This window comes from Eucalyptus grandis, chromosome 5 (genome assembly GCF_016545825.1).
Source record: "Eucalyptus grandis isolate ANBG69807.140 chromosome 5, ASM1654582v1, whole genome shotgun sequence".
Taxonomy (NCBI): Eukaryota; Viridiplantae; Streptophyta; class Magnoliopsida; order Myrtales; family Myrtaceae; genus Eucalyptus; species Eucalyptus grandis.
This window is the reverse complement of record NC_052616.1, coordinates 21,972,048-21,996,525: the sequence shown is the minus strand read 5'-3', so window position 1 is coordinate 21,996,525 and position 24,478 is coordinate 21,972,048. Positions and strand designations below refer to the sequence as shown.

Genomic DNA, 24,478 nt, shown 5'->3' with positions numbered 1-24,478 from the left:
GCGAGAGTTATGATTCTTGTTATAAAGCACTGGTTTGGTTTCTTTTTTTCCCTCCGCAAAATGTTACGATAATGTCAAATTTACGTTGTAGTAAACCTTCTTATCTGATTTGTATTAAGTTTGATATTTTTATGGATTTTAATGTTAAACATGTGATTAATAGATGGTCACTTGAATCTATGCAGCCATCCAGTTCTAACTTTTGTGGTCAAGTGGATCCTAGAGGAAGCGGCTGCCTCTTAGCAGTCGTGAAGCGGTTGTTCCTGGGAAGGAATCCTGATCTTCCACCCTGGGTGTACACTAGATATAAACCCTGGAGCACTCCCAAAGTTTCCAGGTGGCCAGAGAAGTTCACCTATTGGATCATCAGAGCAGAATCGTCCTTCAGTAAAAGTGCCTCAAACACGAAGAATCTTGAGTCCACTCTTAAGGGTATTGAGAGCTTGCACTTTAACAATGATGAGAAATTGCGGTATTAGCGACTCCCCATTTCTCTGTCTATGCCCTCTGTATATTCTATGCGGTTACCTCGTCATCATTGCCTGGAGTTTTCGAAGCCTGTATATACTGCTTGAAGGAAGATGCATTTCTCAGACTGTGGTTTTACTGGGAGCTTTTGCATCCAACCGCAGAATAAGTGGGTAGAGTGCATCTTCTGCAAAAGAATCCAATCCAGATGGTCGGTTTTGTTTACATTTATTCGGTTTGACTGATCATAAGGTCATTCGCTGGTGAAAACCGGATTTACACTTGCTGACTATAGGTAAACTATTAGTAAGTGAAATGTCTCACGAAAAATTATGACTGTTGTACTTTTCTGGGATGTTATGGATTGCACATAATTGAAATTGTAGTTTGCTCAAACACGACATTTTTAGCACCAAACTGCAGCTCCTAAGCTGGTCATTGTTCTTGATCGAGGCGACTGAAGACAACAGGTACGCATATCCATGGCGAACGAAGATTAGAGCTCAGCGTGTGGTTTCAGGGTTTGTGTTCATGGGCGATTATATGGAGGTTAATTCATGTCAATATTCTGTGCATTTGATGGCTTAAGCAGAGGGTATGATACGTCAAAGAAAGAGGGCACGCATGGCAAAGACGTGAGCACTGTAGAAAAGCTTACTCCTAACTAATAAATTGCGCCAGCGAGGACCTAGCAGTTGTTTAATTAGTAAAAGAGATGCCCATCGTGCGGAGTGAGACATGAGTCATTAGGGAGGTCGTGGAAACCATGGAGGAAAGTAATTGCACTGGGTGCAGTTGCCACAGCACTCAGCAGCCTCGACTCAAAACTATCAACGAACCTCGCGTATTTTCTGATGGAACCCTGGACTTAATCTCATTGACTTACTTTCACTTGGCAACAGCAAATGGCAATGACCGGATTGAACTCCCCCCATCATTGTCCTTTAGGCATAATGCAAATGATTGATGTGTGGAAGGACAGACTAGAGAGAAACTATCGAATTTTTTTGCTCCTCCTATAGCTTTGACCATTCAAGCTAGTTTCGGTTGTCGAGTCTAATAAAGAAGGGTTGACTCTAGCAAGAGAAGCAAAATCAAGGCCAGAACACCAAAGAAAGAGCTGGAACGAAACGAAGAGAGTAAAGGTGACAAGCAATATGAAATATATAGAAAGGGGCGGATCAAAACAGACGCAAGTGGTCCAACCTACTACATGACTTTCGACAGCGTTACGAAAAGACCGCACAAAACCAAACCTCCCTGCAACACTTGCCGCAGGGATGTTGCAATTGAGGCTCCGTTACAATTAAATGGTCATATAGACTTAGCAAAGTACCTTAAGTTACTGAAACAAAAGAGCAACAAAAACTGCTTAAGAGATGGAAAAATTTCACTCGCCACAGAGACCAAAAAACCTCTTCAAAGGAGATCAGCCACATTCGATGGTAGCTCCTCGACGACCACATTGTAGAACTTTTGTATATCGAACAGCATCCTCTCATCGTCCCTTGTAACAAAGTTTATGGCAACACCCTTTCTTCCAAAACGTCCACCACGTCCTATACGATGTAGGTAATTCTCCGGTTGGGTTGGCAGATCATAATTAATAACAAGTGAGACTTGCTGCACATCAATTCCACGAGCCAAGAGATCGGTGATGAGAACCCGAGAAGACCCAGACCTGAACTCCCGCATGATTATATCACGAGTATTCTGGTCCATGTCACCATGAGTAGCACAGTGTGGTCTCGGCTTCGCATTTTGTCAGTCAGCCAGTCGACTTTGCGCCTGGTATTGACAAAAATGACACTCTGGGTGATGGCCAGGGTTTCATAGAGATCGCACAACGTTTCCAGCTTCCATTCTTCCTTGTCGACATTGACATGAAACTGCTTGATACCCTCGAGGGTGAGCTCTTCGCGCTTCACCAAAATTCTAACAGGCTTGTTCATGAATTTCCTAGTGATCTCAAGGGCCTCTGGTGGCATTGTAGCCGAAAATACACCAACCTGAATCTTTGATGGCAGCAGCTGGAAAATGTCGTAGATCTGAAAAAGAGAACAGTAGTAGTGAGTCACAGGTAAAATCACCTTGATGATGTAAACCACAGTGCAGTGCTATAGATTAATGAGCCAAACCACACAAAAGAACCAGAAAAGGTATCTCTTGATAATCCTAAAATGTGCAGGTAGGTCAAAACAAAATTGTACAAAGGGAGAAGATATACATGCATAAGTGCACATATGTTACATGTAAAATATGGTGGCACAGATCCATTTCTCGTAACCCCGTGACCACCCGTCATGGAGTACATATTTCAACAGTGCACACAAAGGGGCCAGGACTTGTCAAACAGCTCCATCATTAACAGCAATTCGTTCAGCCCATTATATCATCATATATGCCATAGCAATTGCTGATCTACTAGTCCACATCCATGACGATTGCTTTTGCCCGCCATTTCGCTTGGCGGGGTTTATTAGTTATTGCTCACAATTTTCTTTTTACGAATGTTTATGAACCATATTCATGTTAACCACAAATGATAGGACCTCAACAAATGTATTAGTAGAAGTCATTTATCTAGATCAAGCTTCTTATAAGTGTTCTAAACAAGAAAACTAGAAAAGAACAAAGATCTTAGACCACCGCAAACCTGATCTTTGAATCCTCGTGAAAGCATTTCATCGGCTTCATCTAACACGAACATCTTGATATAATCAGGTCGAAGTGACTGTCTCCGCAGCATGTCGAAAACACGGCCAGGGGTACCCACAACAACATGCACGCCACTTTGAAGAATACGCTGATCCTCCCTAACACTGGTTCCACCCACACAAGCATGAACCTTCACACCCAAATAGTCACCCAATGCTCGCATGACCTTCTCAATTTGCTGAGCCAATTCCCTAGTTGGGGCCAAAACTAGAGACTGGCATTGAACAACATCATAGTCAAGTTGTTGCAAGATTCCGGAACAGAAAGTTGCAGTTTTTCCAGTTCCAGATTGAGCCTGTTGAATCACATCAAGACCCTTACAAAATGGCACAATTCCCCTTTGTTGAATGGCAGAAGGCTTCTCAAAACCTTGATAAGAAGATAACAGGAGGAATAATCAGTGCATGATCAACTTGAATATAACAGCCACAGAAACATATGAACGCTGGTCAGGTAGCAAATCAGAATACAATAACTACATTTTCAGAACTTTACATCTCAGACAGTCAGAATTTAGCAGAAAGTTCTCAATGATCGCACCACCAAGTAATGTAGGTACTTGTTCGACAAAAAGAGCGATTAAGCAAGCTAATGGAAAATTCGAGAGTAGCAACTAAATCTGTAAGTGGGGGATCCTCTCTAGACGTACCATAAGCATAGATGCCCCTGAGGAGGTTTTCCTGCAGACCCATCGAGTCAAAGCTATCGTAAACCTCATCATAAGAAGTAAAAATTCTTGCGCTTCAGTTGTCCTGCAAACAATATACGCACCACGGCAAACAATCAATTCACTTTAACTCAGAATCATTCAATCGAAAAGGAGCATGACACGGAACAGGAGGAAAACTTACAGCTCATTAATCTTGGAATCAAACTGACGGGGATCAAACTGAGATCCTTCTGGTGTCAAGCCTGCCATGACTGCACAAAAAAAACCAAAAAAAAAAATCATTCAAGGAACACTTCGCCTTAGAGGCCGAAGTTTAGTATGAAAAACAGAATAAGATAGCAACAAGAAGTCGAGTCTTCCTAGTCCTAATCCACCATATAAAATAAAAGACCCCAACGACACGCAGCAATCCAGCCGCATCGACGCACCCCAGTCTCCAACCACCAAAAACTGACTTACCAGCTTCCAAAACCCCCACCCCTTTCCCAAATCCCCATATCTAGTAATCCACAAACGTCCGGGAAACTTGCCTCGGACGGATTCCCAGTGCCAAGGCACGTTAAAATTCCCCAAATTCGCTCCCCAAAAAAAAAGGCGGCATCCACAATCCAGCTTCTAGGAAAGACTCGCCGCCGCATCGAGACACCCCCCCAGTCTGCAACCACCAAAACCGACCATCCAGCTCCCAAAACCCCCTCCCCCTCCCCGTCCCAAATCCCCATCTCCTGGCAATCCACGAACGTCCGGGAAACTGGCCTCGGAAGGATTCCCAATGCCGAAACACCTCAAATTGGCCCCCGACTTTTCTCCCCGAATCAGAAAAGGCGGCATCCAGATCAAGAAATTCCGATCTCGGGAGACGTGGAGAGAGCCTCCTCCCGAGATCCGAATCCCCGAAATCAATCTTCCCACCGGCCGCGGCCTCCCCGAAGCCGGCCACGGAATCAACCAACGCCACTCTAAACCCCCCCAAAAAAAAAGAAAAGAAAATCTCGCAAATCGCCGACCAAAAACCGACGACGCAGCGGCGGCGAGCTACGACGGCTCTAGAGAGAGAGAGAGAGAGAGAGAGAGAGGCGGGGAAGGAACCTGAGCGATGATGCTGGTGGAGATGAAGAGAGAGAGAGAGAGAGAGAAAGGGGGGTTTTTAAATCAAACTCCCCGGATCTGAGCCCGCGGAGTTTGAAGATTGGAAGAGGAAGGAGGAAGAACGAAGGTGGAGGAGGGGCTTCTTGCTGTTGTTGTTGTATGCTGATGATGAATGATGGTGATGAGGATGTTGCAGAAGCAGAAGGGAGAGGAGGCGAGAACCAAGGAAAGCGCGTGCGACAACCTTTAGGTTATTTTTGAACCAAGATTGCGTTGGCTATTCGCCTTACTTCCGGATTTGCCCTCCCATTATTACCACTCCTCCTCCTCCGTCCTTTCCTTCCTTTTTTTCTTTTTTCTTTTCCCTTTCAATTATTTTCGCTTTCTCCACTTAATTTTGTTCATGTAAATTCTTCTTTTTATTATTAAAACTCCATTTATCTCGTGAGAGATAAATGATTGAAAAGTATTATCCTAAAAACGATCTATACCTTTTGAATAATGAATGAATGAAAGATGTGTCTCATATCTGCGAATTTGTTTAAATATAAATTATTGCTGATAATGAAATATTTTCTTGATTAATTATTTAAAATCATATGAGCCATCGTTTTTAAAAAAATATTTTTTAAATATTAATTTTCGGCAAAATAAACAGTATATGTTAGACACAACTCTAAAGAGATGTGATGTGTTAATAAAAGTTATCTGATGAAACAATTATTACTAATAATAATCAAAAAAAACCTTGATCTAGACTGGTATAACTAAATTTGTGGTTCGCATTGGATTGAAAAATAGATAAATTAGAATTGCTCATTATGTTTATTTTTCAGACCAGATATAATTAGCTATAATGTTTATTTAGTAAAAGAATAATTTGATTCAACCAGCGATGATTTTGGGCATTATAGTCAGACTTTCGAATTTCGGGAAAATCTTCATTTGTCCTATCAAATGTTCATGGAAGCAAATGTCCAGACTTTAGATACCGTCTGCTTGGACTTGCTTTGAAAGATCGTTGATAGATACATAACTTTTTTTGAAAGATTATTAACTTTTTGGTCAATTTATCCTCTCTCTTCTTCTTTTTTCTGACTATAAGCCCCGTGAAAAGAATCATGATCCTATTTTTCAACATAGCCCCTAGAGGATTCGAAAGGCGTCGGCAAAAGCAAAGATAAGGTTAGACACTATTGGAGGTCAAGTGGTCGGGAGGAAGCTTAACGAAAAAGGAGGATTATGATTTGACCAGTTCCCCAGCACAAGCATAACTTAAGAATTAAGCAATTCGTAAAGGAAGCGGCTACAATAATAGATCATACCGGAGAAACTACCACGATGCCATCCATTTATATATATATATATATGTACATATGTTATTTTGCCTGATTGGCATCTGCGCAGAAAGTGAGAGACAAAGATCGATAGATTGAAAGTGACATCCATCTCAAGTTCCCTTTTTGCAGTAGAACAAGGGCAGGGTTTAAATTGGTCATCCGTGATCGAATTTCTGTGCATAGGTATCTGGGTAGAGGAGTGGTCGATCGGATTCTTTCCGTCGCAATCAAAATTCGGCATCTATCGGCTCAAAAAGAATGACATTGACAACCCACAATCTGTCAAACGTCGCTGGAAGGCCTAAAGAGTGTTGTTTGTTACTCGTGGGTCCTGATGTCTGCATCATAAAAATTTGACATGCTCACATGACTAGCCAAAGCTACGTCAAATCTGTCATCCGATAGTTTTTTCCTACCCTGAATTATAAAGATGTAAAGGTCTGAAAAAATATCAAACTCGACCACATCAAGTCCTTCATTTAGAAAAGACTAACAAAAGAAGATGAAGCTCAATAAATTTGTGATGGCATATTAAAGGCATCTTGATGGAGTTATTCTCGAGTCCAGTGGACCGCAATTGCAGTTTGCAAACCAAAAAGCCTATTATCAATTCCAAATTCTCTCTTTAGCCCCAGGTGGGAAAAATAGCTTCCTTAGGGTCGTTCACAATAATTGACGAATAGCTGTAATTAGCACAAACCTTGAAAGTCAAAGGAAAATCTCAAGAAAAGACTAATCTTCTGAAGCAGAACAAATAAAGAATTATTTACTAGTAAGCAGCAACATATATGATCTAACAGATATTCAACCAAATAAGAGCGCTTGAGGCAAGAAAATCCTAAGTATGTTACATGGAAAAATTTACATGCAAGGCAAGTCAGATAATTACAGCAAGTATAATCCTTTGGAGTTACAATGAATGCATTATGTCATGAGAACAAATTCACCTTGCAAACCTGCAAAGCAAACGGGAAATTTTTTCAGAGCTCAGCACTGCAAGGGCAATTAGAGAGTAAGAGGATTGAACTTACATTGTTCATAGATCTCTTGTACTAGCTGTAGCGTCATAACCGCATCATCTGCCATTTTTGAGACTCGTTCGGCCTCCTTAACAGCCTCAGCAGCCAAAAACGATTTGTTCTCTGCTTCAACAACGTTGTAGGCAGCCATTGCCACCTCTTTCATTGTCTCATGACTTGACAATGCCAACTGCTGTGATGGCAGGGACCGAACTACCTTCTGCTCTGGGACAGATGTTTTTGTTCCTAGAGGAGCTTGTCGACTGATCTTATAATATTTCTCCACCTGCAATAACAGTAAGGAAATCGGATGATGCTACATTTCTGTAAAAGCATACAAAAATTCGGTAATATCAGCCAAGGAGAAAGGGGAGGGGGGACGCAACATCCATACTAAAGACAACCCTTGCGGTAAATCCAAGCCTTGTCAAGGTCAACAATTCATATCTCAAATAACATGCCGTTCGATAAAACTCACATTAATGTGAAAAAAGAAATTTTACCTTTTCGAGTTTGCCTTGAGAAACAAGCCTTCTCAATTTTGAACTCAGTAATCTTTTAAAATTTGGTGGCACCTCTTGCCTTTGCTGCATTTTGGCAAGTAAACTAATGTTATACCACCTCCTGAAAGTAAGAACTACCATTGAAGCAGACACAAGAGTCGACTAAAGAACTGACATCATCTCTTTCCTCCTGATAAAACAATTTGAGTATTAATCACCTGTGGAAGGCTAGAGCAAATGTTAGCATTAAATGTTGCTTTTGAGATTGATTTAATCCCTTTAGGACAAACCTAAATACAAAAGATCCCACCTTCAACTTAAGAAAGCATATCCGCGGTGGTGAGGCATTGGCGGTCTTATAACTACTTCTCTCGTCATTCAAAAGCCACACACGCACCCAAAGTATATATAGATAAAGTGCAGCCTGTAGATCACATGTAACACACATCGCGCAAGCCACATGTGCCTATCAACATAACTTCACTAAAGATGTTTGTCACAGCTTCTACAATGTGCATAAAAATCACCAAAAAATATTCCAAACATTCCCAGTGACAAATTAAAATGCTGTCACAAAAGATCTCAACTTACCTCAATGAAGCTAACAATAGCACCAATGTCGGATCCATTGGGACCTTTCGGGATGAAAGTGCATCAAAGATTAGCGTGTTGTCCCTATATATCCAAAAAATTCATCAATGAAAACTTGAAAAGCCTGAAAGATGAAGCAAAGTAATTTGTTACTTCCAATTGACAAGAAAGGGCTCAACTTGAAGCTTATAAGAATGCAAAGTATTCTAAATAGAAGAATCAAAAACAGCAATCCAGCAACATTACAGAGTTGATACATCAAAGAATGTCCTTCTACCTTCCACAAAGTGCCCAGAACAGAAGTACACTCTGTGACTCAAGAGTGTGACACTATTGTATTGTTGTGTCATGCACTGTGTGGTCGGGGACATGGTACGGACTGATGGCCGAATCAGTTCCTTGTGATAATTGTCTTACACCATACAAAGAACAAAGGCCTAGACAAAAATCAAGTAGAAGTAAAGCAAATTTTCATCTAGCAAATGCTCAACCAATAACGAATGCCCACTTAAGAGATTCCTGCATAAGCTTCTTTCTTTTTCTTCCTGCAGTGGTCCAATGTGCAAGTTTACAAAATCCCAAGTAGATGCCAGAGAGAAGGGAGTATAAACAGAAAGGATAAGAAAGGATAGAAGTAAAAAGATTGCCGTTACTGAAAAGGAAAAGGAGCACAGATACCCACAGTGAATAATTTTTGCCATCTTGAAAGCTATTTGAAGAATTGACCAATGCAACATCAGTAGATGCAGCATGAGCTTGTGGATTTAGAGGCACGGTACTGGACTGAGGAGCGGCCATCAGACTTTTCACTTTTGACAGCCTTTGTTTATCTCTAGAACCTTGTCCAGAAGTACCGACGCTCAAGTTACGCCACTTGTCCTGGATATGGAAGATTAAAAGGTGTAATCATCATGCGTTTTCACAAAGAAAAAAGAAAAGAAGAGAAAATTGAAATTATGGGATGCTACTTTCTCTGTACAAAAGAAAATGAAAAACAAGGTATCACACTTCATTATGGGATGCTATTATGTCTGTACAAAAGAAAATGAAAAACAAGATATCACACTTCATTATGGGATGCTATTATGTCTGTACAAAAGAAAATGAAAAACAAGGTAGCGCACTTCATTATAGGATGCCGTTATCTCTGTACAAAGGAAAATGTGAAAACAAGGAACCACACTGCATTTCAGCTCAGACAGAGCTGATTTGATCCAGCTATGCATAAATTCATAAATAGAGTAATATATCAACACATTGGGCGTTGTCTACGACAGCTCCAGAGTAAGCTGATATGGCAACAGAGATCCCCAACTTATCTAAAGGTAAGATGAGTAAAATCAAAATCTTATTGACAATGCAAAAATGAAATGAGTCTGCAACATGACAATCAAATATTTGCTCACAGCGACATATAGTTTTGTGCAACAATACGAGTGCATTGAACAAGGCTTAACATAATGATCGATTCTCAAATTGACCCGCGCAACGCACGGCATGTTTCAGAATTTCGAGAAGCAATGAAAACCAAAAATGTCATAACCCAATTTTTCCATTGACCAAATTGTGCTAGGTATTTTCGAAGAGTTAAAATTCTGTTTCATCAACACAACAGTCAATTCTCTCCTTCAAACTTCAATTAAAGCTGCCAAAACTACATTCGACACCGCAGCTGCATCAGATTCGACGGCACCATCACAAACTTTGAAATTCAACCTGAAACCCATCAAGGAACTTTTCTTGCTCAAATAAAAGACACTCATACCCTTTCCCCTAGTTCCGCCCCGGATAACTTTCCGAAAAACAGCCGGAGAGCGATGCCAAGTACTTTCCACGGAAGCGAAGATCGCCATTCGAATTTTAATTTTCCCGCACACCGCGAAACTCCTTGCGCTAGAAACGCCAAAAATCACCCGCATTGCACTGCGACGAGGAACACGAGTCTCTGTCGCCGAAGCGCGCATTTAAACCTCGAGCGCAAATGTCGAAAAAGCTATCGCCTTGTCGAGGATCAGCACCGGACAGAAAAACCCAGGAAATGCACGCGTCCGAGCACCGAAAGTTCACAGAAAAAAAAGAGGAGAAGGGAGAAGGGAGAGCGACCTTGAGGTCGATGTTGGAGCGATTGACGAGGGCGGGGGCGAATTCGGGGTCCTTGAGGATGTTCTTCCACTTGCCGGCGCCGTGCTTGGCGATTCCGGCGAGGAGCGCCTCCTCCTCCTCCTTCGTCCACTTCAGCTTCTGGTTCCCCATATCTCGCCGGCGGCGATTCTCCCGGCGATCGGCGACGCGGGACGCGCAGTTTGCAGACTCTCTCTCTCTCTCTCTCTCTCTCTCTCTGTATCTGGGTCCTTGTGATTACGAAGAGTCGAAGACGACGGCCTTTTGTGCTTTCGAAGCTCCCGCCCGCTCGAGGCGTTGGTCCTTTTTTATTATTATTATTTAATTATGGCGGTTTTTTTTCTTTATATGGGCCACCATTCCCTTTCTAGTTCAACTTTTCTCACTGAGGTCCTCGGTTAAAGATAAATAAATAAATATATATATATATATATCTCTTATTTACAGACATTAATTTTAAAAATATGGATATATACATTATACGCGTTTGTTTGCTTTATTCAAAAAGTGCTGGATAACGAAATTAAAAATTATTTCTATTCCTGATAACAATTTTTAATCGAAAAACGCGTGATAAACTTATTCAAATAAAAGAATAGAAATATGTTTGGTAAATTTGTGTTTTTTTTGTTTTTTTAATTTTTTAATTTTATTTTTCCTTTTTTATTTATTTTTCTTTTTAAATTTTAATTTTCCTTTTTTCTTCTTCGCGACGGCCTCGGCTAGCCCGAGGCTCCGTGGTTGGGCAACGCCGACCTCTGGGGGCCGGCGACACTCCAGCGAGTTCGCCATGACCGAGGTTGGCAACCGGCCAAAGAAAAAGAAGAATAAATAAAAAGAAAAAAAGAGAAGAAAATAAAGGAAAGAAAAATTTGTTCTTAAAATTGTTCTAGAAACAAGAAAGTTTTTTTTTGTTTCTTATTTCTGTCTTCTTTTGTTCCCGATAACAAAAAACAGATTTGGAAAAAAAAACGCAAACAAACGCGTTTCTATTCTTTTTTGTTCGGTGAGAACAAAAACAGAAAATCTGTTCATGAACAAAAATAAAAGTGCAACCCTGTACGCTTCTTTGATTAGCTATAAATCTTGGTTAAAGATCGGAGGTGCTCAAATCTACTCAGCGTGATATTTAATTTTCTCATGAACTTTTACCCTCTTAAATAAAGCGACAAATAATTTCTTCTTGATTATTGTAAGTCTATATCAACCGGCTCTCTTTGGTACCTTAATTGAAGGATCAAAATTTGCATCTAACTCGCCTCCTAAATATACAATTGCCTTTTATATGTGGGGAGTATTTCAATTTACATACTTAAATGGAGATTTTTCTTTTTTACTTTCATTTCATTGTTGACATTTTTAACTTTACTTTCGCTTGTTTAGCAAGAATTATCATGCCCATAAATAGGTGGCTTAGATCGATCGCCAAAATAGGCACAGTCCAAAAGAATTTAAGAGAGAGTCTCTTGATTTATCATCTAGCACGGAACCCATCGTGATTTAGACTTCGTTATCTAAATATATGACATTTTTAGAATAAATTCATCTATCACAAAAGCCGACGATGATGTTTTGTTGTTTCCCATAAGATTCTTCCAAACAATCATGTCTACCGACACGCTAAAAAAAGTCAATAATCAACATTGTATCTTGACTTATTTTAATATATATTGGTACCTAACACCTTTCGAAGATTACCAGTTACATCACTTAATTTGTGATTATACTATTTAGATCACGAACCAATAGAATTGAGTGTCACAAGATGGATATATCAAACGTCACTTCATAATCTACATGACAATATGAAAACAAACTCATATTTAAGATTCGCCCCCAAAAAAAAAAATCCCATATTTAAGATCGCCTCTAAGAGAAACACAGGGAGTACTCTTGTACTGTTCACTCGTTAATCTTTTAATCTGGGTTCGTGCTTGCCTAATTAAATGCTATAAGTTTTGTTAAAAAAAGAAATGCTTCAAATGTTTCAATTTAACAATTAGTTAAAAAAAAACAATTAGTTAATGTCTTAGTGTTTCACGTGACTCTCCCTATTAACTAATTTATAAGATTTTTATCATTTCTTCTCGGTATTATAATGCATTTAAAAATTTCTTATATCGTACAATAACCACAACTAAGGATTTTAATTGCTATTCACTCCCATGAAATAGAATACAATTTAAGAAGTAATTTTTATGACAATGACACAAATAATCCCTAAACTTGGACCAAACATGCAATGCATTTCATAAATTTTTAATTTATTCGTTGTAGTTTATATAAACTTTATTCAAATGTACAATATCGTCTCGAAAATTTTAATTTATTCAAATGTTACCCTTAAAATTTTGGTTTACGTTCAATCTAGTTCTCAAGCTATATAAAAATGTTTAATGTTATGTATGAACCCATTAATAAAACGACAAAATTGAATATTTTAAAATATTTAGTGATTAAATTGAATGCATATAAAAAATTCATAAACTATAATAAACAAATTTGAAAAATTAAAGATGACATTATGCTAAAATTTAGAGTCCATGTTAAACAAATTAAAAGTATATGGACCAAATTATACCCTGGTCAAAAGTTTAAGAAAGGCTAGGAGACCGTTTGGTGTCGTTGTCCCCTTTTCCGGCCCTGAGAAGCTAAAGGGACGCGGCAGGATTAGCTCCTCAAATTTGATTTGCTGCCATTGATGGATGGATGAATTACCGGAACTCAACCTCTCTCCTGTCTCCTTCCCTCCCCTGAAGATAGTATAAACCTCCTCTCTCGCCTCTAGAGAGAGAGAGAGAGAGAGGGAGGGAGGGAGACGAGGGGAGAGATAAAGTTTTCATCTTTCAACGCTTTCCAGTGTTTCCACCAAATCCCATTATTGCAGGGTTGATTGGTGGGGACGAGGGAGGGACCATCCTTACGTACTTGCGAAGGCAAGAAAGGGCTGAGCTTTTCGCTCTTTTCCGCACGTCCTCTGGTCTCTCCTCCGAAGGTGAGAGCTTGGTTTCGGATTCCGTGATGGGTAGGTGCCGTTCGAGTTCGGTTTGATCCCGTGCGATGTTTGGGGAATTCGTTGCTTGATGGGTTGTGTTTTTTTGGCCGAAATTTTCAATCTTGCGGGTAATCGTTTGTGGTGTGCCCGTCGGATTGGTGTTCCGGTTGAATGTTCGAGAGCCTCTGCTCGTTTCTGGTGTTTGACGCTGGTCGAAATCGATGCCGGGTCATCGTTGTACCGGAGTTCCTCTTGATTTGGTCGGATTATAGTTGTTATGCTAAGATTGGAGATAAGTTGTGGATTCTGGGTTTATATCTGTCTGTGCATTAGCATGAAAATTTATGAGAATTCAATGATGCTCGGCCATCGCGCCGGCTTTGTTGGGGTTTCTGGAATAGAGGATGGTGAATCTACGGAAATGCATAAATGAACATCAGGCTGCACATGATTCTGCTCCTGTCTTATCTGTACCGGACGTATCTATTACAATTTCCCATTTCACACTGTCATTTAAGATGATTTTGTAAAGGATGAAGTTTTTTTTTCTTTGGTCAGAATGAAGGATAAATTACACTAGGTGCATAATGTATCGACACCTTAGTTTTTCAAGAGATGTCTCATGTATGTCGTGGCGATCTGCTTTGTACTTTTAGAGTTCTTTATAGAACCGTATTGACTTGCATGAAATTGTCATGTTACTTAGTCTCTCTCTCTCTTTTTCTCTTCTTTTTATGTTGGATGTAGTTTGATATTTAATTTCGAAACTTGGAGCTCGTATAGACTTCACTGGTAGTTGTTGTATGGTATTATTTTTTCCTTCTGCAGGATGTGGTAACAAGCATAGAGTTTCTCTCCTATGTTGCAGGTGCTTGGAGGTGAAAACGTTGGCCCCTAGGAGACTTGATATCAACTCGTTCCTATACAGATCTGTCAAATCATGGACGAAAGTACTCCCTTTATCCATTTGTACTTTTGTCGGGTTTTAGCTCACTTGCTCTGTTTTTCACTGGTAGAAATATATGAGCACAAGGTTGATGTGAGTCGCAGACAGGTCTCATTACAATCACACATCCAGAGAAAGAAATAAAGAGTCAGAGAAAAGAAAGATAACAGTCGAAGAGGAGAGGAGAGAGACAGGGGAGTTGGGGGAATTGTTGTGAAGACCACTTAACCTAATATGTTCATACAGATTAGTGACTTCTCTGTGGCATTTGTCTACTGTCATTGTCATCTCTTAGTGTCCATGGTGAACCTCAGGCATACTGGCTGAAAAATTGCTATCATCTTAGCAAGTACCGGACATTCTTCACTAACATGAAAACATACTGGAAAATTGCTTTCATCTAAGCAAGTACCAGACATTCTTTGCTAACATGAAAATATACATAAGATTGTCATGATTTCGATCTGTGGCAAGATAAATTTTGATCAGTTTCTGGAATTCTTCTTTTGATTAGTTTCTGGGATTCTTCTTTGAGTGTAGAGCTTTTAGCTAATGGAGGAGGCAAGCCAAAAGGCCACTATGCCCTCGCTAAGGGCGTGGAAGATCACCAGTTGGGAATGTATGATAAACCTCTTCCTTATTTTGGCTGGGGAATTGGATGGTTTTGGTACGCATTGCCCTTCCCTCCCATCTTCTCCTCCTTCCCCTCTCCCTCCTCTCCCTCCCCCTCTCTCTCTCTCTCTCTCTCTCTCTCATGCCTCTCCATTTTTGCAGTTTCCTAGGTGGATTTATTTTTCCTGCAATGTGGTACTTTGCAACAATACTGTACTTCTGCAACTATTATCAAAGAGATCCAAGAGAGCGGGCAGGACTCGCTGCTTCGGCAATAGCTGTAAGTGGAGAGATAACATCCTGTGTTCATTGAAGTGTCAATAGTAAATCCTCTGACGCTCCTTATAAGTTTAGTGGAGTTATGGTTTGAGAAAAATTAGAGAAAGATACTGCAAGAGCAGCAGGCATCTTATTATGGTTTTTTCTCAGTATATATATGTTAGGATCAATGCTGCTCAACCCATGATTTTTCATTCTTTCGTAATCATAGCATTAGGTATATTATGTCTCAATCCTTTTCCTTGCAACAACACTTTTTGGAAAGAAATTTACATAAAGTTGAAGGGCTAGCCTCCATCCGCAAGTTGAATTTTTTCCTTTTGCTGCTTTTCCTCTCCTTATCTTAGTTATTTTTTGCAGGCACTGATATGTACGGTTGCTGTGACAATTGCTCTTGCTGTAATATTGTTGTAGCCCCAGAGTTCAAGACTTTACATCACCTTGTTGTTCTCCAGTTTGGATGTCATTGTTCATAATGGGCTGCATCTTGGGTTTACTATGGCAGAAGTCTGAGCAACATGGAGAGGGTCACAGGTCCCATCTCTCTGTATAATTGTGCATAGTAGGAGTTCTGCAATATGTAGGGCCTTTCTTTTGGGGGTGGGAGAATTGGGAAGAATCAGAAGCATGTGCGTTGTAAAGAATGTACTCTATATAATTAAATAGTTCTCGCATCTGGAAGCAATTTAAATTTCTCTCTCATGAGGATGAGCTCAAGATCATTATTCTTTGTGCTCGTGGTTGAGAGAATCCAACCTCACCAATATTAATTCTCAAGTGTGGTATATTCACAGTCGTACATATGCAAGAAAAATTTCTGAACTTTAGCCACGCGGTTCTAAACTGAGGATTAAAGAGTACCATTACTCATTAGCATTGTTAAGTTTTTGCTTTATTGACGAGGGTGGTGCTGTTATTGAAAATTTCAAACATGCGGCTCCATTTTGGCTTAGCAAGGCTGATAAAGTGATGCAGGAGGTGCTGCATGAAGTAATGTATGTAAGAAGGAAGAAGGGGAGAAGGAAAATATATCTTCAGCGAGTTCATTTCCCGATCGCCGAGGTCCATACACCAACCAGGAAAATAAGTGAATATGTTCTCCTCTCCTCGGTTAATATTGCATTTTCAAGAAATGAGGCAGTGACCCCAATTCCGATTCCTATCATTAGTGTCTTGATCATGGTGGTGATAAACGGAATTTGAAATAGGTGTGTGTCAATATACATTTTCCGTCATAATTAATAATTACAAAGCGAAATGTACATGCATATCTGCACTCGTCGCTACATACAAATGTTTCTGACCCTTTTCGAGCATCGTCATCGGAGCAGCACGGTTGAATAGACAAGTTGGACCCTTTTTTGGAGCCTTGTCCTGATAAGAGGGCTACAGCACTATAAAAGCAAGTGCAGGCAGGCCAGCAGCTTGACCTTCCCGGATTATTCATATTATTCATAGTTTCTCATGAATTCGAACCTCATTGGGGTCCTGTAATCTGGGATGGATCATCCCTTGCTTGCTAGTTGTTTGACAAGCTCCGGAAGGGATTCTTCCTGCTTTATGTTCTGAACCCACCTTGCTTTGATTCGGATTTGTTCGATGCTTTGCTTCAAGTTCATGGCAAATGCAGGAGTTGTCCGGTTCGCGAAAAATGCTTCCACTTCATCAGCCTTCTCGTTGCTTGAAAACTGAAATATAGTCACGGACAACACAATTTGTAAGAACTCAAAAGTTTGCTTGGATCGACATCATCCAGCAGTGAGCAGCTTCCTAGAGCATGCTATTACTCATTTCTCCAATGGAATGTCCACTCGAGCTAAAAAATTCCAGGAAATTATTAAATTCATACTGTTCTTTCTGAAAGGTGGGTCAATTTGGCATGCAGACGAGCGGAACAATATTATCAAGGGATTGCAACCTTATACGCACTTGTAGAGAGCATTTTTCTGTGAAGTACAACAGTCCTATGGATTCAGTTGCTTACCGGAGCAACAATGTTGGTTATAAAGTCAGTGAACAGCACACCAGTACCGTATTTGTTCAAAATGAAGTCCCAATTATCCTGCATTCATTAGCAAATGCATCAACTGTCCTGATAATGCAGAGAATCAAAATATTAACCTGGCGTTGCTCCGCTACTATCTCAAGATTACGATCGCCGATTTGGCTGCTGTCATATAGTCGATCTTACAGACAAGTTACAACTAATGAAATCCTTTTGGGCCGAGGCACATAAGCTTTGTCAAACCTGGCCCTACTTAGCTCTACAGAACATATGATTGGCAACAAAATTTAGGACTTGACAGTTGCTTCCTTAATTTCGCTCTCATCCATCATATTTGACAGAATATCAACTGGCCATCAAATTGAATATAAAAAATTTTCAACAGTATGCTCAAAGCATTAAGGTCAGAAACAGAACTCCGTACCTTCAGCCATTTCCACGCTGCTTCCCGTGCTTCTAAGCTTATTCCGCTAAATCCATAAATGATGTCTTGATCTCGAACCTAGAAAGATACTCAGATAGCCTCAGTAAATCTCAAGAAAAATTGAAGTTGACTTTCATTTAACTTTTACTGTCACGATCAGTACAAGAGCTGGCAAATATGCAATACCTCATCTGACACTAAAAAGTTCAGAACCTCCCTCACTATTTCTGGGTCTGGAGAAGCTGCCAAATGACCTGCATGAGTTCCACACACGAGCACTTAAAATTCATATACGGTGTGAACAAAAAAAACATATAAAAACAAAGAAAGAAATTGCATCTAAGACAATTCATTAGCCTTGAAAACTTACGCAAAATTCTTTCTTTTCTTGCACTGTATCTGCTTCTCTGTAAATGCTCAACAAGGACTCGAAATAATTCCTGCTCGCCACAGTAGTTTTCCTCATCACAGCAATATAAGCAGCCTGTGGAGAATTTAAAAACTCATTGAGAAGCTGTAGAGGAGTCCCTAAGTATTTGTCCTTATCAAAGGTAAACCAATAATTATAGGTCTGGATGGTGAGACATATGTTTGAAAAAGAAAATAAGAGCACATTCTCTTTTAATATTGATTAGTACTTAGTATTGAAGAAAATGGCGAACCCTACTGACAAAGGGGCCGTGACCAGCCCCCTATGTCCGCCGGTGTTCTTACCCTTTTTGTATCAGCTGAAAGAAGAGGAGTGTTTTTATCCTTTAACAACGACTCAAATCGTTTGGTTGCATCTTCATGAGTTTTCTCATCACCAAATGAAGCCAAAGCCATAAAGATTTCACCCCTCAAGAGCACATTTAAATGAGGCTCTCCAGATACCAGTTCCCAGCCTAATCTCCTGCGAGGAAGAACAGAAAAGTATGATTTATAGCTATTAGCAACACAAGTTTAATTTCGCAAGAAAAGCTAAGCATCATGTCAATGTTCACATTTTTTGCAACGAAAAAGTAAAAGGTACCAAAACACAAATGTTTCGTGCATGTATTGCACAATCACATTCCAAAAGAAAGAGAAAATGAAAGTGAGGAAGCTTGTTTTCACTCTATTTAAAACACATAAGCAAGGAAGTACAACCATTCTCTTAAATTTTTGCAAGAGAAGTAGTTTTAATACAGCTATCAAATCAATTCATGTGAATTAAATAGAAACTACGTCATCTTACTCAGCAGAGGGTAGGAGGATATTGATAAAATGTTGTCTTAAGTTATCCACCGAATCTGGAAAAGCATCGTAGTATATTTTCAAGATATTGTAGCAGACCTGTAGCACAATTTACTGGTGATCAACTTTCTAAGATAGATGGCATATAAGGTGAAGGGCTGCATTGTTGCAGAACTACTTACATTTATTAAATTTGATACCACAGTATAGTCTGTTTCTTTTCTGTATACACCCATCAAGGTGAGCAGAGAAGACAGTGACTGTTTGCCAGCCTGGCAAAGGGCATGAGTATCATCCATAATCCCTAAAAATAAGTTATTCAATACAGTAATTACATTTTGACACTTGCTGATGTTCACAATAAGGAAATGACTGATAGAGAAGCTCATTGGTTATACTGCAGTATAATACCTAAAGTGCTAGAGAATGAAGTTGCACTTGTTCTATGTAAGATAATTAACAAGATGCCCTATGGCCATAATAGAATAGAAGATATACTGAAGTCTTGTTAAAAGTGAAGATAGTTCTCTATGAACTTTTTTTCCTAGAGAAAAGTATGTCAATAGTTTCTATGCATTTCATTCTCAAGACCTGGCCAGGGAATTTCATCCTTGCTCTACAACTTCCTGTGCCCTATTGATAGTCTTGACACATAAATTCACAACTACACAATAAGTTTAAACTAGCTGCAATCTCATCAAACTTGGCAGGATGCACCCACCAAATTTATCTGTTGCAGAGAGGTAATTGCTTTCTATTGCTTTGATAAGGTGAGCTGCGAGCTTGTCATCATATTTGACCCTATAAAAACCACTCTGATAAATATTAATCTTGATCCAAAAGTGCTCTTTGAATTTTTCCAGATCATTCTCCTCTGATAAGCCTAAACTGTTGCTAAAAGAATTGAAAAGGTCAGAGATGTCGATTTCTCCGCATCGTGCTTTCAAAACGAACTTCTTCTGTCTCTCATATGAACCCAGGCACAAGGTTATGGGAACAATCCATAGCCCCTCACCAGCCAATCCAGATAGTACGAATTGTGACTGCAGTGATGAGAAAAATTTCAGAATTCACTGGATACAAGCACCTAAAATTTAAAAGCTTCTACTATGAATGACAGGCAAAGCATGTATAAACATTACAATAACACCTGTTCGAACTTCAATATATGGCCATTTAGGTTCACGGATATGAGTGGGTATCCTTTTGCTTGGTCCAAGTGTCCATCAGATTAGTCACTTCAACACCAGATTCCTCTGTCAGAACAGTCCATAAGTCTTCAGTCTTTGCATTTTCCACGCATATCTTTTCATGTATGAACTCAATGATTTCTGTTTTTGAGACGCAGAAAGAATCAGTCAATACTGCTAAATATCTCCCTCTAGTATAGCAATCTACTGAAACTTGCACTGAATCGCATAATGAAAAGTATGACTCTTGACTCCAACCATTCATCATCCATGATATGTACTAAATGTTTCGATATAAATCTCTTATTTACAGTAGTGGGATAGCAGTAGTCCGAGGTCTCAAAAGATTGATTGAATTAGGTCTCAGGCACTGAAAATAGCCAGGTTTAGATTACAGGAAATTTTCGACCAAGAAAAAGGGTTACAGGAAATCAAGTGCTATAACAATATAAAGTATATAAGACTAATATATCTCAAAAGAAGTGCAAATAACCCCGTGATGGGACACAAAGGAAGAACTATTATACCTGTAACATATAGACCAAAAAGAAAAAACGAAAAAGAAAAAGTGGAAGGAGCAAGAGAAACCACAAAGACGTGTCAGGGTACTCTATTAAACAGGCAGAGAGTTTTTTCTTGATCCTTTGTAGCCTAACCAACCACACTGCTTTCAGAGAAGTGCTGATGATACATCTAAATTACAATATATTACAGCGAATGAGGTTTTATGATTCAGAATCTAGATATTTATCACCTGAAATATCGCATCCCCAAGGTAGCTTTGCAACATCTGGATGACAGCTGATCCTTTCTCATAGCTTACAGCATCGAATATCTCAAGAATTGCTCGAGCATGGATTATCTCTACCTACAAAACAGCCCACATGGTATCAACGACATGAATTAATTGACTGATACCATGCTTTAAAGAGAGTGAACTCATACTCGATTGGATGTGATTTTTCCAGTGAGTCCGTATGCAATCCACTAGCAGTTTGTTGGAGAAATTGAGTCCAGACTTTCCACTCAGGAAACAAATTGTCAGTTGCCATATAGCTCACCTGAAAAGATTAAAGAGAAATAATAAAAATCAGATTAACTTTTGTTCTCTAGTGTTCATCCAGTAGAATGGATTTTAGTGAAGATTACCCATGTAGCAAAACCTTCATTCAACCATAGATGAGTCCACCATTCCATTGTAACCAGATTGCCAAACCACTGATGAGCAACTTCATGCATTGCAACAACTGTGATCTGATCCAACAGTTAATGGATTTATTATGCATGTTTACCCAAATTTTCAGACTAAAAAGAGGAGATGATAACACAATTTCAGGTATAGAGAAAGAGGTGCCCATCCCTTCTATATGTTATATCATTTACAAGCGGGATATGATACAGAGTAATCAACAGAAATCAGGTCAGGGGGAGAAAATTCCTTACACGTTGCTTCTTAGCAGCTGTGGATTGCAACTCGTCATGAAGCATCTCATTTTCCCGGTATATGATCAAACCATAGTTCTCCATTGCCCCACCAGCAAATTCCGGGACTGCAACCATATCTAGCTTAGGGAGGGGATAAGGCACTGAGAAGTACCTAAGTAGCACCCATGGAAGATGGTCATCTGATTAGCATTACCGCCAGAAAACAGCTACATGATTTCTTTAGGGAACGAGCAAGGAATAGTTGAAGAGATGAAAGAAACGATCCATTCTTCAATCAATTATGTAGCAAATACAGGACTTATGTCCAGATGCAAACTCATTTACAATTTCTTACCGAATGGCCCCAGGATGAGGGGAATTATCACTGGAGTTTCTTTAAATTGTTCGAAAGGAGGGAAAGGAAAGCCATGCTGCTCAATTTGTTAATACATATGCTTTAAATCAGGCAATCCCTATGACTTGGTTCAATTCTCAAAGAGGAGTGCAGAGATGTACTATCTGTTCTGATGTCAAGAAAAGAGTTCGACTAGATGCTCACCTAGTATAGAGCTCAAGAGCCTTCACAGCAACGTGCAATGCAAATTTTCCGTTGTCACTCTTACCAGGAGGACAATATACACGAACCCTAGTCCCTGCATGAGAACATCGAAGCACCATCAGCAAATGAAAATATTATTATCAGCAAATGAGATGGAAGAGGAGCTTTTGGAACTTATGCATACCATCCGCTGTGGTTTCTTCAAGAGAATCGAATAAACCAACTACAACAGCCACCAGATAAGTAGACATCATGGGGGATTCTTCGAAATATACAGTCTTAATATCATCATTGAGCTTTTCCTGGAGAATTGGCATATTGGACAGTGCAGTCAACTCTAGGGGCACGTCCAACGTTATCTGGAAGGTAGCCTGTTCAAAATGCATAGGTTATGACATCTCGCTCTCGAGAAAGTTTATACAAGTTACCATAGAAAAGGATGGTAAGGAAACACATGCTTTTCAATTTCCATACTGTACATGGAAAATAAGAAGCGCAATCCACATTATTAAAATAATAATTCGACGATTCGATGCCACGGGTGACTATCATATAGGGAAGTTCCTGAGCGTTCTGTCAAATTTTTTATAGTGATCTTCAAATTCATATAGACCAGGATCGCGCTTTATGAGAGAAAAGTTAATTGTCGTATGGGGCAGACATACTTTAAGAGCAGGTTCATCCCAGCAGGGGAAACACCTCCTGGCATCTACAGCTTCAAACTGTGTAGCAGCCATATACTTCTTTTCTCCTCCATCCATATAAGCACTGTAAAATTGGACACAACCGTTGGAAAAACCACTGAAGATCGAAGCTGAAAATACAAGGGAATAAAAATTTCATCGAAGCAAAGATAAAAATTTCGCATTGAAGGAAAGACATTTCCCAGTCTAAAATCAATCAGATACATCATCATCATCATCAAGCATGGTTTCTTTCTATCTCAGTACGTCCTCACGTCGAAGCAAACCATACAAAATAAAAATTAAATTACGAGAAATGAGTCGAGCAAGAGAAGAACCATTTGTATAAGCCCTTCAACTGAGCATTAAGCATTCCGGAGAACTCAACGGTCAACACTCCTTCGCCGCAGCACAGCGCTTCATCAAAAGCCAGAACCAGAATCTCATCCTCGTCGTCCAGCACGACGTCGCAGGGACGAACCTCCTTCTGCTCATAGCCAAAGAAAAGAACGAGCACAAATCCCAAAATAAGAAATCCTGAAAAAGTCAACGATCGGAAACCAATGTCGAGCGACGATCACGAACATGATCGGCCGAGGAGGCGAAGCAGACGTCGCCGATGGCGAGCTCGAGCGCGTTCAGGACGAGGAACTCCGTCGCCTCGGCGAGGGCGAGGGCGACGCGGACGACGCCGGAGAAGCGGCACGCGACGAGGTCGAGCTTCAGGCGGAGGTCGTAGCGCCTCGGGGCGGCGAACGTCGGCAGCCTGGTTCGGCCCTTGAACTGATCGATGCTCGGCCTCTTCGCCGCCATGCCGGAGCTCGGAGAAACGCTCCGGCGAGAGCTCTCGGCGGAAGACTGGACGGCGCTCCGAGCTGAGCAGGGAAGGCGATGATCCAAGCTTCTGAGTGAGAGTGAGGTTGAAGTATGACGTCACGTCACATCGTCGACCGGTTTTTTCTCCCTTCTTTTTTGTTTTGGCGCGGGAACGATTAGTCAAAACACCGTTCGGATCGGACCAATGACGATGTGGATAACTAAGACTTATCCTCGTCGGTCTCCATCAATAGTCGTAAATTTTCGATGGAGTCCGCTCTAGAGGTGTGTAAAGGAAGTGCGAGAATCAATCCAATCCAATCCAATTCAATTCCTAATTTCAATTTAATAAAACTGATGAGTATTGATCCGGTTCCTGATTTTAAGAGTGAAACCGACCACCACTCATCCAAACTAGTGTATATATATATTTCAAAAAAAGAGATTCTATCTTTATTTCTTAAATGTGTAATAAGATCAACCTCTTATTTTCTTATTCTTTTTTTCGTTTTCATTTTAATAACCCATTCACTTGCTTTCTCAACTAAAACAAAATAAATAGAGGGTGCTGCTGAAGTGACAGTACCGTGTGAATAAATAAGAGATGGAACACAAGATGTCGCATCCCCAATGACCCTCCTCTACAACGTCATCCCTAGCAACAAGTACTCTAGGCATATTAGCAGGCCTATTTCATCTTAAGGCCTGTTTGTGTTTCTTTTTATTTATGAACAGATTTTCTTTCTTTTTTTGTTCCCAAAAACAAAAACAAAAAAACAAAATGCGTTTATCTGCTTTCTTTGTTCAAAA

General features: G+C 40.0%; 3 protein-coding genes and 1 pseudogene across 4 annotated transcripts; 1 reads left to right on the top strand and 3 right to left on the bottom strand.

Annotated features, from left to right (window-relative positions):
• Positions 1-1,612: 1,612 nt before the first annotated feature.
• LOC120293494 lies at positions 1,613-5,050 on the bottom strand (annotated as a pseudogene).
• Positions 5,051-7,026: 1,976 nt separating this feature from the next.
• On the bottom strand, positions 7,027-10,745 carry LOC104423006 (telomere repeat-binding factor 4). The gene is given in 7 exon segments (XM_010035461.3): positions 7,027-7,241; positions 7,317-7,590; positions 7,808-7,891; positions 8,399-8,448; positions 8,451-8,482; positions 9,081-9,277; positions 10,502-10,745. Coding segments are annotated over 7 exon segments (819 nt in total). The 5' UTR covers positions 10,652-10,745; the 3' UTR covers positions 7,027-7,209.
• Positions 10,746-13,229: 2,484 nt separating this feature from the next.
• LOC120293244 lies at positions 13,230-16,056 on the top strand. 2 transcript variants are annotated; one of them, XM_039312259.1, is made up of 5 exons: positions 13,230-13,514; positions 14,383-14,464; positions 15,001-15,127; positions 15,235-15,352; positions 15,712-16,056. In XM_039312259.1, exons 2-5 carry the CDS (start codon positions 14,455-14,457, stop codon positions 15,763-15,765), a joined length of 309 nt encoding a protein of 102 aa, XP_039168193.1. In that variant the 5' UTR covers positions 13,230-13,514; positions 14,383-14,454; the 3' UTR covers positions 15,766-16,056. The 2 variants fall into 2 exon arrangements, with proteins under 2 accessions (XP_039168193.1, XP_039168192.1); XM_039312258.1 differs by having other exon boundaries at positions 13,230-13,544.
• Positions 16,057-16,755: 699 nt separating this feature from the next.
• Positions 16,756-23,806, bottom strand: LOC120293163 (aminopeptidase M1-like). The gene is given in 21 exon segments (XM_039312041.1): positions 16,756-17,039; positions 17,336-17,413; positions 17,781-17,858; positions 17,967-18,034; positions 18,147-18,264; positions 18,495-18,672; positions 18,997-19,094; positions 19,178-19,299; positions 19,717-20,038; positions 20,146-20,201; positions 20,204-20,296; positions 20,299-20,326; positions 20,940-21,055; positions 21,132-21,246; positions 21,335-21,439; positions 21,629-21,782; positions 22,170-22,263; positions 22,354-22,540; positions 22,835-22,937; positions 23,191-23,339; positions 23,438-23,806. Coding segments are annotated over 21 exon segments (2,673 nt in total). The 5' UTR covers positions 23,666-23,806; the 3' UTR covers positions 16,756-16,856.
• Between the last annotated feature and the right edge of the window lie 672 nt (positions 23,807-24,478).